Here is a 14769-nt window from a genome sequence, read left to right on the forward strand (position 1 = left end):
GGCTGTGCTGATATCAGAAGCACCCTCTACATATGTATTTTTACTCTTGTATCGAGGTACAGGGTAAGCAGTGCTAGTGTGGTAAGCCTTTACTTCCCTTTCCAATTTTTTCATCTTTCTCACTTTAATTGTGTGAATCTGTTGGTTCGCTGTGTTGAAAGACCTATAACAGGTTTCTGAAAGGTGCTCAAATAAGTCTGATTTTACTGCAGAATGAATCAAGGCAGTTAATCTTTGAAAGTAATACATTCTTTTTGATTCTCCTTTATTAGTACTTTGACTGGTTCTACGACAACCCTCTCCTCCTCCAAACAGGTTCAAATATATGTGAGAGATGCAACTATTTAGCCAAACTGGAGGCTGAGCTCTCTCATCTCAAAACTGGTGTAACCAGTCAGGAGGAGAAGGTAACCTCACACAACACAATTCCAGTATCACATAGTCCCACCACATCAGCGAACCAAACACATAAATACACAAAAACATACTCGGAGGCTCTAAATAAAAATCTACCTAAGCAACAGAGACCTCCAAAGCAGACATCCAAGCAAACGCTACCTCAAAACAAAACACATACAACACATAGCACACAAAGTCAGTATGCCAAGCAGCCACAGCCCTTAAGGCTGAATAACACACCTGGTACTCTTGTTATAGGTGACTCTATTGTCTGACACACTGACGTCCCGCTCACCAGGCTGAATAAAGAGAAGGTCACGGTGAGCTGCCTGTCGGGTGCTATGATCCGCCACATAACGCAAGCACTCAGGTTACTCCAAAGCAAATACAAATATGACTCAGTCACTGTACATGCTGGTGTGAATGACCTGAGACGTACCTCCCTGGACTACATGAAAAGAGACATAGAGGAGCTCTCTGATCATGTAGCCCAGGCTGGTATGACCCTGACCTTGAGCAGCATCTTACCCTCACCTAGAATGATGCCACAGTACAAAGACAAAATGATCGATTTTAACAATTGGCTAAAATTTTGGTGTCATTCAAAGGGGATCCAGTGTCTGTCAGCCTGGGATGACATGCTCGACAAGCCACGTTGCTTCGCTAGGGACGGCTTGCACCTGTCACCTCTGGGCTTTCAGATATTGGCAAAGGCTCTTGCCACCCCCATAGTGCCTTTTTTAGGCAAGGCTCAAAAGTCAAACCCACCCCCATAGACAGCACAAGGAACAAGAAACTAAGGGTAATGCTGCTAAACGCCAGAAGTCTTAACCTCAAGATGCACGCACTCAAAGCTCTCCTCAGTATGGAAAACATCGATATCTGTGCAGTGACAGAAACCTGGTTCAAGGCTCCAGAGAGCACTCCAGCACTACCAGGCTATACCTCGTATCATGCTTTTTGGCCCCAAAACCCAGACCGAACCACAAATGGAGGGGGAGTTTCCATATTTATCAAGGATATCCATACCTCCAGGTTAGTGGCATTGCACGAAGTATCGGAGACGATCCATGTGCAACTAACAGTGGGCAAGACTGCTTTTCAGTTTATAGCATCCTACAGACCACCCTCTCAAAGTCAGGAATCCCATTCGGCTTTCCTGAAAACATTGGAGAACATGAAGATCTCTCCGAACACCATTATATTGGGCGACTTCAACTACCCAAACATTGACTGGGAGCACTACTCAAGCCCCAGCACCTTAGCCCAAAGATTCCTGGAAATTATAAACTCAAATGCTATGGAACAACTAGTCACCACTCCCACAAGAGGGGACAACATACTAGACCTGAACATTACCAACATGGGGACTCTATGCTCCACACCAAAAGTATATCCCTCATTGGTAAGATCAGACCATAAATTAATTTCACTGGATGTCCACATCCCGACCCCACCCCCAGCCCAGAAAACCACAGTGAAAAACTTCTCAAAAGCGAACTTCTCACTTCTCAAAACCGAAGGGGAATCCTTCAAGGCCCCAGGACCAGTGGAAACTACAGCCCAAACTGCAGAATCCTATATAAATGCATTCTACGGACATCTCCAGGAATGCATGGATCATGCTATCCCAAACAAAACCAAGACCCAATCATCCAAAGGCAGGCGTCCAGTCTGGTGGACCCCTGCCATAAATAAACTGTACAACAGAAGGAGGAAGCTACTACATGATAGAGCAAAATCCCTAATAGGGAAGGCATCTCTGATCAGTACTAGCAAAAAATTACGATCCCTCATAAAATCCTCCAAGGCCAGCTTCGAGAGAAAAATTGCACAGGACACCAAAGACAATCATAAGGCTTTTTTCAGTTATGTTAGAAACCTGGGATGCAACTCCCAGACTTGTTCTGAGTTGATTCTAAATGACAAAAAATACAATGAACCCACAGACATCGCCAATATCCTGGCAGACAGGTTCAGTGCAAACTTCTCCACCCCCCCCCCCCAAAAGAGCAAGCATCTATCCTGGCAGAGGGCTGCCTCCCAAACATCTTAGATGCTCAGGTGAAGGCTGCCCTCTCCAAAGCAAAAAACACTGCTTCCATGGGACCAGATGGCATCCCAGGTTGCGTCCTACATGAACTACAAGAGGAACTAATCCCTCAAATAAAACAGCTATACAATCTCAGCCTCACTACAGGATATGTGCCCACAGAATGGCGTACAGCAACAGTGGTCCCACTCCACAAAGGTGGAGCCTCTACGGACCCTGAAAACTATCGCCCCATAAGCCTGACTAGCTTAGTCTGCAAGGCTATGGATAGGATCATCATGGAGCTCATAAACAAAGACATTGGGGACATACAGACACTAGATCCTACCCAGTTCGGCTTTGTCAAGGGCAGATCCTGCCTTTTGAACCTGGTTGACTTCTTTGAAACAGTCACCAAAGCCATAGATGAAGGGAAAGTAGTCCACACAGCCTATCTGGACCTTGCAAAGGCATTTGACACAATACCCCACTCGGGCATCATAGATAAGCTATCCAGCTTAAATATAAACCCCTATGTCACAAGATGAGTCGCAAACTGGCTCAAAGACAGAACCCACAGAGTGAGAGTTGCTGGAGCCATGTCAGACTCGAAACTGGTCACAAGTGGCATCCCACAGGGTTCTGTCCAGGGACCACTCTTGTTTGGTATATACTTTTCCAAGGTACAGGCAAACGTGGGAGGACTATGGCTCACCAAGTTCGCAGACGACTGCAAACTGGGCGCCATAATCAACTCTCCAGCTGACACAAACATCCTTCAAAAAGGTCTCACAGAGACAGATAACTGGTGCCAGCACCATGGTTTAAAGCTAAATGCCAAAAAATGTATAGTCATACCCTTTGGCAAAAACAATATGCCCACAAATTACCACATAGGCGAAAACCCATTAAGTACAGAGAAAGTTATTAGGGACCTGGGGACCCAAGTTGATAGCAATCTCTCCTTTGAAAACCACATTGCCAAAGTGGTTAGAAAGACCTTCTACATAGCCCACCTCATCACGAAGGGTTTTACATCTAGATCAAGAGAGGTAATCGTGCCCCTTTATTCATCCCTCATCAGGCCCATCATAGAATACAATGCCCCTTTTGGGATGTACCTTACCCGACACCTGCAGCAATTAGAAAGACCCCAAAAGTATCTCACCAAGAGGATCACGGGTCTCAAACAGATGCCATATGCTGCTCAGTTAAAAAAACTCCAGCTCTACTCAGTTGCATACCGCCTACTTCGAGGCGATCTATGCCTGACATACAAAGCTATGTCAAATCCAGAATTAATGGACATGCTCCACCTCAGTAAATCTAAATCCCTTAGAGCCACACGCTCGAGGGACTTGAACCTCAGCACAGAAATAAATAGAACTTGCTGGAGGGACAGGTTCATAACCCAGAGGCTCTCTTCACTCTGGAATAGAATTCCAGTTCATGTGAGGCAGAGCACCTCACTGAATCTCTTCAAGAAGAATCTCGATAAGTGGATGGGAGATCGTAGGTTTGTCCCAGGGATTACTCCCATGTCACTATTAGACAGAGGCACAGTAAACTAAACCTTAAAAGGGCACTGTATACTCAAATTAAGGGGTGGTGTAAGCCATACAGAATCGGGCTAGGCTTATAATTGCCCCAGGGCAGATAGCCTAGTATGAACCTACGAACCTATGAACCTAAACCATGTTGATTGAACATTTCAACCAGTTCATTGTATAAACTGGTCCCATAATATATTCCATCTGGAAACTTCCATATACGCAAACCCTGTGGCATCAGTCTCCTAGAGACACATTGCTCCAAGTATATGTTGTCAAGTTGTAACTTACAATAAGACAATAAGAACTTTTGAAAGGAAATTATCTGTTCCAAATGTGTACCCTGCCACACCTGTTAAATTATTTTGTATAGGTACCTGAAATGTGGGCCCATTTCCAAGCCATTCATTTAGACATAGCCTCTCTAGTCTTTGGCCTGAACCCATGTAATTAGTGTCTCTGTGTTCCAAATGCACTGGTCACTAAGGCCTCCTGCAAAGTCCTTGACTGAATGCAATTCATTTAAATTGCCCAAATAAACATTTGGGCTTTTGTTAGAAAAAAATGGCTTACTCACCTGTTACACCATCCCTTGTAAAATTAAGCCTATGGGAAGAAGTTAATTTAGAACAGCTTTTAGAATTATTAATAAAACGTCAATACACAGAAGCGAAATGGCCTCAGATATTCAGTGTTCCACAATACGTAATGGTTCTTCAACCCAGTAAAAAAGACAAGTCAGCGTATAATCCAAAAAATAAAATGATTTATTAAGCTAGCGAGTGAGCGCTTTCACCAAACGGCTTTTTCAAACTTCAACAACAGCTTTTAAAATCAAATTAATTAAATACACAAGGGAAGAAGCTGATTGGTTCAACCAAAATAATTAATCAATGACCAAATATATCATTCATTAAGAAACACAATACCTATCCTTAAAAAGTAAAATCCATAAAAAACAAGTCTCATATAGATAAATATATAGGTAAAGATTTATGCATAAAAAATGTATATATATATATATATATATATACATACAACATACAAACCATTAACTTTCAAATACTTATACTTATAAACAGCATTGATGTTTAAAAGTCATGAAATATATATAAAATTATAAAATATTATAAAATATATAATTTAACTCATACATTTATAGGGGTCTGTATAGCCTTTTCCTACGTAAAAGAGGTTTAACCTGTACTTTATCATTTATACCAGGGAACTTATCTGCTCTTAAACGGACTATCCATCTAAGCTCACATTCCTGTAAATAAGAATCAATGTCCCCACCTCTTATACTTGTGTATTTAATTAATTTGATTTTAAAAGCTGTTGTTGAAGTTTGAAAAAGCTGTTTGGTGAAAGCGCTCACTCGCTAGCTTAATAAATCATTTTATTTTTGGATTATACACTGACTTGTCTTTTTTACTGGGTTGAAGAACCATTACGTATTGTGGAACACTGAATATCTGAGGCCATTTCGCTTCTGTGTATTGACGTTTTATTTTATGTACTTGCTTTGGATACAGAAGTGTTGATCTCTACATTGGTGCTTTGTGCCTTGATTCCTTATTCTTTTAGAATTATTAACACTAAGACTACCTGACATAATGCATTAAAGCCAAAGAAACACAGGAAAGTATAGTCTGTCTATATGACTACTGCAGGTGCAGACACATTACTTTGTCTGTTGTAAATTGTTATGGTGAAGATTAGGCCATGACAGAAACCATTTAAATCAGGATTACCAAAAAGAAAGCACATGCTTTGAGAAATCTTCCTGTAAAAGGCAACTAGAGCCATAAAAGTTATATTCACCTTGACCTAGAATTCATGAGTGCTATACTTTGGTACTAAATAAACCTTTCCCCAAGACTCTCACTAACAGTGGAACCTGGATGGAAATGAAATGGTGGGAGATCTGGACAGATGCCGTGACAATGAGTATATATCATGTAGATTTGACTTAGCTTCCCTACTAGGGTATCTGTTTAAGTGCATGAGGATGCAACTTGTAAATTACATCTGCATAAACTGCACCTCACTAATCAATGATTATCAAAGAAAATCATTGCTAGGCTGTGCCTGTTATAGCACTGGTGGTGAGTCAGAGATGTTTTTATAGATTTCACTTTTCCAACTCATTGTGTGACTAATGATTTAGTAGATATGTAAGTGATGGGACTGTACCTCACAAGGAGCCCCTTAAAAATAAGCCTTTTAGTATGTTTTATGCCAAAAGATACAACCAACTGTGTTGACCAGGTTGTACCTTTACCTAGATGTATGTCAGAGTGATTCATAGTGAAACTTTTAGAGCCCTACAATCACCATTTGCATTCTAAACTTTTCTTAAAAAACCAATGTGCAGTTCATGTAAACTGAGAGAAACTCCATTATTACCACTGAAAACAAGTAGATATGACTAGGAGGCCTTACCCATTCACTGAAGACTAAATGAATGGAATAAAACATTATTTTTTAGGATAGAATGGTGATCAATAGTGCCAACTACCTGTGGAGAAGGTAGACAGAAGGACAGTGGTGATGAAAAGAAAATAAAGTATAAAAACCACATCAAAATTTATCCATAAACAAATATGTCATTTAGGAGACAGGGTCATCCACAGTCTTGGAACTTAACTGCATTTCAATGAAATGTGAGAGACTGTATTCATTAAGCAGAAGTCTTCCAATTAAATGCTGTTTTTTCTTGTATGCATTAAAATATAGGAATGAAGTCAGTGGCGTTTTACATTTCTAATATGGCTACAACATATCACTTTATAATAGACACTTTTATCTCACATATGTTCATCAAGCTTTAAATTAGAGTTCCACCATGTTTGCTGTTTTTTTTCTATTAGCAACCAATGCTGTGTGTAAACCATTTTGTTCTGTGTACTGTAACATAAAGTTCTTTGAAACATGTTCGGTTAAAGGTGAGATACTGTCAAGCATCTGCTATTTATAAATAAACTGTAATGAGCATACTTACACAGTACCAGAGTACTAGTTAGCTACGAACTAGGTTATTATTCTAAATATTACAGAATACTAGTTAGCTACGAACTAGGTTATTCTAAACACTACAGAAAACTAGTTAGCTATGAATTAGGTTATTGTTCTAAACACTGCAGAATACTAGTTAGCTATGAACTAGGTTTTTGTTCTAAACACCATGAATTGCCCAGTAAAGTGAAAATCGTAAAATGAGCCAGCAAATAATGCATGTTATGGCTTCTCTCTTTCTTCCACACAGGTAAATTCTGGCATATTACAGACCTTCACTGGGACCCAGACTACAAGGTTACTAGTAACCCACATTCTGTCTGTCCTTCAGCAGGCTCACAGCCTGTGAAAAATGCAGGGAGGTGGGGGCACTACCTGTGTGACTCCCCTTGGGATCTCATTAATTCTTCCATCTATGCTATGAGAGATATCCTGCCAGATCCAGACTTCATCCTTTGGACAGGGTAAGGACTGATAACAATGTATCACATGACTTGCTATTTCACATAAGCAAGAAGAGCATTAACAAAAGTCAAAGCAACTCGATTATTCTGTGATAAAGGCATAGATACAGTATCTCTACATATGATTTGGTAATATCATTATAATTTACTTTGTATAATTTCTGTGTTCATTTCTTTGCTAAAGAGGAAGGGCAGAGCTGTACTCAATTTTCATCAATCCCGAACTCCTATGCCTTCTAGAATTCTTCTCAAAAGCATGAAATTATTCATTTGAGAATTTACATATGCATTGATCTTTTGTGTTGCTAAATACTGTGACAAGATGTCACTAATTAAAAAAAAACAGTCAAATTGAAAACTCATCAGATACTCATTAAACAATATATAATTTTAAAAACAGTTTTCACTCAAGTATTGATAATGCAAAACTATCGTACTCTTGTTGCAAAAAATAAATGAATTTTAAAATGGCCATTATTCACTACCCAGTTGTAATCATCTGTTACAGCTAGCTAGGTGTGAGCACACACGTTTGTTTTTTTTTTCTTTTCTTTTTCTTTTTTTTTGATGGCCTGAATTTTTATTATGGCTTCAGTTCTTCTACACCATCCTGGGTCACACATCCTCACTTCTCACTTAATGCCATAATCAGTTTTTATCTGTTGAGAGGTCTGCATTCCATTTATGCAGTCACAACCAGTGAAGAACTTCTTAGGTGAATACTAGGCTAACTGCCCTGAAGGGCCATTTTAAGCCTAATCAATAAACCAAGGTCAGAACCAAACCCTGTACCTTGTATTGATGAGGTTAAGACCTTAACCATTATTCCAAACTCACCCGTGTATCTTTTTGCCTTTACATCTGCCAACCATCAGCACCCTCACAAGTCTTGAGCCTATCCAGTCTTTAGTGTTGGAAGACCTAATTATACTGAAACAAGAAACAGCTGGAGAAAGCTGTCATCTAGACAGCCACAGGAAAATTTGTACTCTGATTTTTAATCCCGTTGCTTAGGAAAGTGTGATCTCATCCCAACAGCCTAAAGGTCCAGTTTCACCACCCTGAAATGAGGCCATCCATATTTCAGAATGGACACTAAGTATCCCCAGATTGTGGAACTACTTAGCACTGCTATCCTTGACTGGCAGCCACACCTCTAGGTGCTCCTATAATAGCCCTAACCCCATCCTCTGATGTCAAAAGTGAGCACCTACATCACCACAGGGGTCAACTATGCCCCTCTATCAGCAAATGCATGGTCCTGCACACATATATACACACACAAATATACAACAGCTACCATTCTGCCTTTGGAGTGCCAAGCCTGCACCCTCCTGATGTATGGCTCTTGTTTTCATGTAACTATCTGCTTGCACAAGAGCAGCTCAGTTAACCTGGGACCACCATGCCTCCCCCAGAATGTGCCAGCTGGTGTAAGCCACTCCCACCCATCGTCACCTGCCTAACTCTTCCAATAATGGGACACTACTGAAATTCAAGTTGTCTAGACTGCAGTCAGGGTTTCATTCCTCTGTGTCACAGAACCAAGCACCATCTAGTATTATGTTAAATCATACAGAATCTTCAGCAAGTTACTGTAAATTGTTTTATGTTGCTTTCTTCTTTCTTAGTGATTTAAGTATAATGCCTACTGTGATAACTATTGTGCTCTGTTTAACAATGATTATTAATTCAAAAATACTAACTAAATCAGCTTAGAACATCAAAGATTCATGTTATGGTGATGCAAAGTATGCCTTAGTATACCAGGTCTGACAGCTCCTTATGAACATACATCCATTAATTAACTTCAAAGTATTTTATAAATTTAAAGGTCATGTCTAAAGGGGTGAAGCGACCCTTGTTTTTTGAACAAAAGAGTGTTAGCATGCATTTTAATACATGCAAAAATGCATGCAAATACTTTTCTATGCAAAAATCAAAGGTTGACTCACTCCATTTTATGAATAAAATTATTTTTAAAATTGCTTCCAAACATGGAAGTTGTCGCTTTCGTGTTAGGACACAAATAAACGAGTCTTCGTGGGTTCTGTTCAAGCAGCTTTATTTCATACAAACACATCACTGTAGAAGATTACCGACTATGACTTAAGTAACTTATATACAAACTAATCATGCATGCTCACTCTCTGGCTGTTTCTACAAAATGGCATTAGGGATTGCACATGTCCGGAATTTATACATGCACTTACAGCCTTGTATGCTTCTTAAAGATAAAGCACACACACTTTGCACTCTGATCTACAGATGTCTAAACTTGCAGATTAAAAGCTGCCATTCTGTCTCATATATCAACAAAACTAATACGTTGTTAGCATGGGATGTCTGAAACACAACCCTGACTGACATCATCTTCTGTCAATAAAATCTTTGCAAATGTCCCAGACAAATGTAGTCAGCTATCAGTAAAGGAAGAAATTGCTATAAACATATGAGATGATCTCACTGGCTAGTTATGCCATATGATAAGCCTTATAACATACTGTGATGCTTCTACTTCCTAACTTGATGCACTGATCTCCATCACAGATTTAATAGCTCCATCATCCTCTTTTTCCTTCTTATCCTGCCCTCACATCACTAGGCTCATGTAACATATAGCCCTGCAGTTTTCCCTCTAGCATGACACACTTCTATTCATGTCTCCATTTATAGGTAGAACTAGCCGAGTCTACTTCAGTTTGTCGAACGCTTAATTGAGCGAGTCGCTATTCATCGAACCTTATTCAGCGAAAGCTCAATTAAGTGAACAACAATTTCAGCGAAAACATTCCCAGGGAAAGAACATGGTTGGCCGTTATGGGGTATTTGCCATGTCCATATTTCTTCGTCAGATGTCTCCTGATCTTCCTGCTACTCCTTACTTCGGGGACTCACTCCATCATGCTGTAATGTAGTCTGTGTTAGACTTTCTACATTAAATCCTTCACTTCGCAGACACTCCATAACTTCAGCTTCTATTTCTTTAGCGTCTGCTTCACTAATCTTCTTTTCCACATTCCATCTTTGTGATATTCATTTTTTATTGTGAAATTTTCCATATCTGGATGCCTTTGCCTGTATTTCTTTTCAAATATCTTTGCGGCTGCCTTCTCTGTATTAATTAACTTGGCTTTCTTGTTTGCATAAAAATGGGTCTATATTACAAGATCGAATGCTTAGGTGATTGAACACCTAAACATTGAACTTGTAATATCGAAAGCAAAAAACAGAACTGCCAGTTTAATACATGGAAAGATTTCTCTTGGCCGTTCACCAGATTTTACCATCTTGTCTACAGTAGAATGATCTCAGAGTTGGTATATTTAGTTGGGGGGGGGGAGTGTAGGAGCATAGCCTCTCACTTAGTTTGGGTGTAAAGTTTTTTTTTCACTGGCCAACCGAAGTGTTTTCCTGCACCATTTGACACTTTTGGGTTCGATATTACAAGTTCGATGTTTAGGTGTTTGATCACCTAAGCATTCAGTCTTGTAATATAGGCACCATAAATATTGTACCATATCAAATCTCTCTCTCTTTCCCATGTCCATATTTCTTTTCTATACTTTCCAAAAGTGTCTAGGTTTTGTTGTTTACATTTGCGCACTTCATCAGATGCTTCTTTTTATCAAACAGATCAAAGTTTCTTGATCTATATACTGTTTTTTAAAAATCTGTTGTATTAATGAATGCAAATTTTTATTTGAAGTTTCTGGCAGTTTCTCCTGTGAAAGTATTTTCTTTCCTGTAATTTATCTCTTAATCTCTTTGTATATCCTCTCTCTGGAAATTCTGGGCTTTTTGCATAATAATAGCAATACATAATGTCTTTCTTATCGTCATAGTCCACTGTATCGTCTTTATAGCTCTTCTTTGGCCTATCAGTTTATGAGATTTTTGTGGACTGCTACTTCCTTCTACAAGGGGAGCCATCCTCCCCCTGGGCCTGGCCTGGTCCCATTGTAGGAATATTTCTGGATTTTCAGGATTCTACACTATCATTTTTGACAGTCCTGGCACCAGTGTGCCTACCAGGATTGGACACTTTTTTATCCTGGGTCTTGTGCACCCATCTATCTTTTTTTTTCTTAGACTTACTTCTGTCCATGATATATGCTATATAAATACAGTCTATATATCTGTGTCGCCTCTATGAGATTTTGTGAAAAACAGGGTCCACCTTGCAAAGGTACTCACCAAGACTTGAGGATGAGCAGGTGCCCACTTGAAAGCAAGCTCTCCTTAGCCTGAACAAGCAAATAAGAGCACTAGTGAAATCCTCTAAAGCCAACTTAAGTCCAAATTGGCCACATCTACTAGAGACAATCATAAGGCCTTCTTCACAGATGTCCGTAATCTCAAAGCAAGTACCCAGATCTGTTCAGAACTAGTGGTCAAAGACACCACACACAAATGCTGTAGATATAGTCAACCTACTGGCTGACAGATTCAGTGAAAACTTCACCCCTCTGCACCCCCCCCATCAGTAAATCAGGACATCCCCAGTACCTGCCCCTCCCCTTATCTCTAGGGAACAGGTCATCACTGCCCTCTCAAAGACAAAAAATACGACCTCCATGGGATCCTGGTAACATCCCAGGCTGCATCCTATGTGAACTTAGGCAGAAACATGCAGCACCATTAGGCACCCTATTCAACCAAAGCCTGAGTAATAGCTTTGTCCCAGCCGAGTGGAGGACAGCCACTGTCATCCCTTTACACAAAGGTGGAGTGTCCACTGGTCTGGGAAATTATAGACCCATCAGCCTAACTATCCTGATCTGCAAGGCCATGGAACGGATTATAATGAACCTCATTAACAGTGACATTGACAACCTCCAAACACTCAACCCCACACAGTGTGGTTTTCTCAAGGGGAGGTTATGTCTGTTAAATCTGGTTGACTTCTTTGAGGGAGTCACCAAAGCCATGGATGAGGGGAAGATGGTACACACTACCTACCTTGACCTGGCCAAAGCCTTTGACACTATTCCCCACTTGGGCATAATAGATAAACTCTCTAATCTAGGCATCAATCCATATGTTACCAAACTGGCTCACTGATAGAACCCACCTAATCAAAATAGGGGAACCCACTACAAGCACTAGACTCTTAACGAGCGGAGTACCCCAGGGATCAGTCTTGGGGCCCCTGTTATTTGGGATATATTTCTCTGAGGTGCAGGCCAAAACCAGTGGGCTATGGCTGACCAAGTTTGCAGATGACTGCAAGCTGAGCATGGTCATCAATTCCCCAAGTGATGTGGACGTCCTCCAAGAGGGTCTCACCCAAACAAATGACTGGTGCCAGAAACATGGCATCAAGCTGAATGCCAAAAAATGAGAGTGACATTTCCACATATTATCACATTAATAACAACGTCATAAGCACGCAATCAGTCATGAGGGATTTGGGCACCCAGGCTGATTGCAACCTGACATTTGACCACCATGTTGCGTCTATTGTATGGAAGGCTTTCTACATGTCCCACCTCATAAGTAAGGGTATCTCATCCAGGGAGAAGGAGGTCATAACATCCCTGTATTCTTCCCTTATAAGGGCAATTATTGACTAAAATGCCCCTTTGGCATGTACCTCACAAAGCACATGCAGCAGCTGGAGGGACCAGAGACGTTCCTCACCAGGAGAATCCAGGGCCTCAAACATTTACCCTACACAGATAGGCTAAAAGCCCTGTCCCTCTACTCATTTTTACACACTCCTCAGAGGTGACCTCCATCTGGCATACAAAGCAATCTCAGACCCTGCCTTGATGGGACTGCTGCATATCCGTAAGTCAAGTTCCACTCAAATAACCCGCATGCGCGACCTCAACCTGGTCTGTGACATCAATAGCACTTGTTGGCGGGGACAGATTTGTGTCCCAGAGACTCCCCCATCAGTGGAATAGACTCCCTCTCCACGTCAAGCAGAGTACCTCATTTTGCCTTTTTAAGCACAACCTGGATAACTGGTTGGGAAACAGTAAATGCACTCCTGGGATTCCACCTGTGTCCCTGCTGGACAGGGGCTTTGGGTGCTGACTTGTCTAAACATGGGCTAAACTCTTGGCTAGGCTTATAAGGGCCTCAGAGCCAATAGCCTAGTAGCTTCCTATATATATATATATATATATATATATATATATATATATATATATTTATATAAAACATATATATATATATATATATATATATATATATATATATATATATATATATATATATATATATATATATAGATATATATATATATATATATATATATATATAAGATAATCACAATTTCACTTACCTGAAATCCACTTAATTGAGATGAAATCACCAAATGTTCAAATAAGCGAACATTCACATCACAGGACTTTTACACTGTGAATGGAGGCAGTTGGCCAACATTCAACCAACAAACATGCTCAGTATGTCAAACCCATACAGGTGGTGAGCTGCGCCCTCCCGACATCCCCCTTAACTAAATATATCAAATCCAACATCATACTACAGTGGGAAAAAGGGAAAATTTCCCCATGTTGCCCTACTGCCTCCATCCCCTGTGCAGCAACCTGGTGATGTGAACATTCGCTTAATTGATCATTCGGTGTTTTCGTCTCGATTAAGTGAGTTCCGGTTAAGTGAAACTTTGATTATGTGATAGGAACATATATATATATATATATATATATATATATATATATATATATATATATATATATATATATATCATCATCTTCTTCTTTCGGCTGTTCCCATTAGGGGTTGCCACAGTGGATCATCTGTTTCCATTTCTTCCTGTCCTCTGCATCTTGCTCTGATCACACCAACCAAATGCATGTCCTCTCTCACCGCATCCATAAACTTTATCTTATGCCTTCCTCTTTTCCTATTACCTGGTAGCTTCATCCTTAGCATCTTTTTCCCAATATACTCAGCATCCCTCCTCAGCACATGTCCAAACCAATGTAATCTTGCCTCTCTGGCTTTGTCTCCAAACCTTCCAACCTGAGCTGACCCTCTAATATACTTATTCCTAATCCTGTCCACCCTCATCACACCCAGTGCAAATCTTAACATCTTTAACTCTGCCACATCCAGCTCAAACTCATGCCTTTTTGTCAATGCCACTGTCTTCAACCCATATAACATAGCTGGTCTCACTACCCTCTTGTAGACCTTCCCTTTCACTCTTACAGGTACTCGTCTGTCACAAATCACTCCTGACACTCTTCTCCACCCACTCCATCCTGCCTGTACTCTCTTCTTTACCTCTTTTCCACACTCACTGTTACTCTGAACTATTGACCCCAAGTAT

General features: G+C 40.3%; 1 protein-coding gene across 1 annotated transcript in view; it reads left to right on the forward strand.

The window, feature by feature from the left end:
• Window positions 1–14769, forward strand: part of SMPDL3B (sphingomyelin phosphodiesterase acid like 3B) — a 459824-nt gene that overhangs the window by 124097 nt on the left and 320958 nt on the right. Inside the window, exon 2 of the mRNA XM_044060102.1 lies at window positions 7250–7463. Coding sequence (XP_043916037.1) covers window positions 7250–7463 — 214 coding nt within the window. The remainder of the gene's footprint in view (window positions 1–7249; window positions 7464–14769) is intronic.

Source organism: Protopterus annectens, chromosome 1.part2 (assembly GCF_019279795.1).
Source record: "Protopterus annectens isolate FY-2018-M chromosome 1.part2, PAN1.0, whole genome shotgun sequence".
In the NCBI taxonomy this organism is placed as follows: Eukaryota; Metazoa; Chordata; order Ceratodontiformes; family Protopteridae; genus Protopterus; species Protopterus annectens.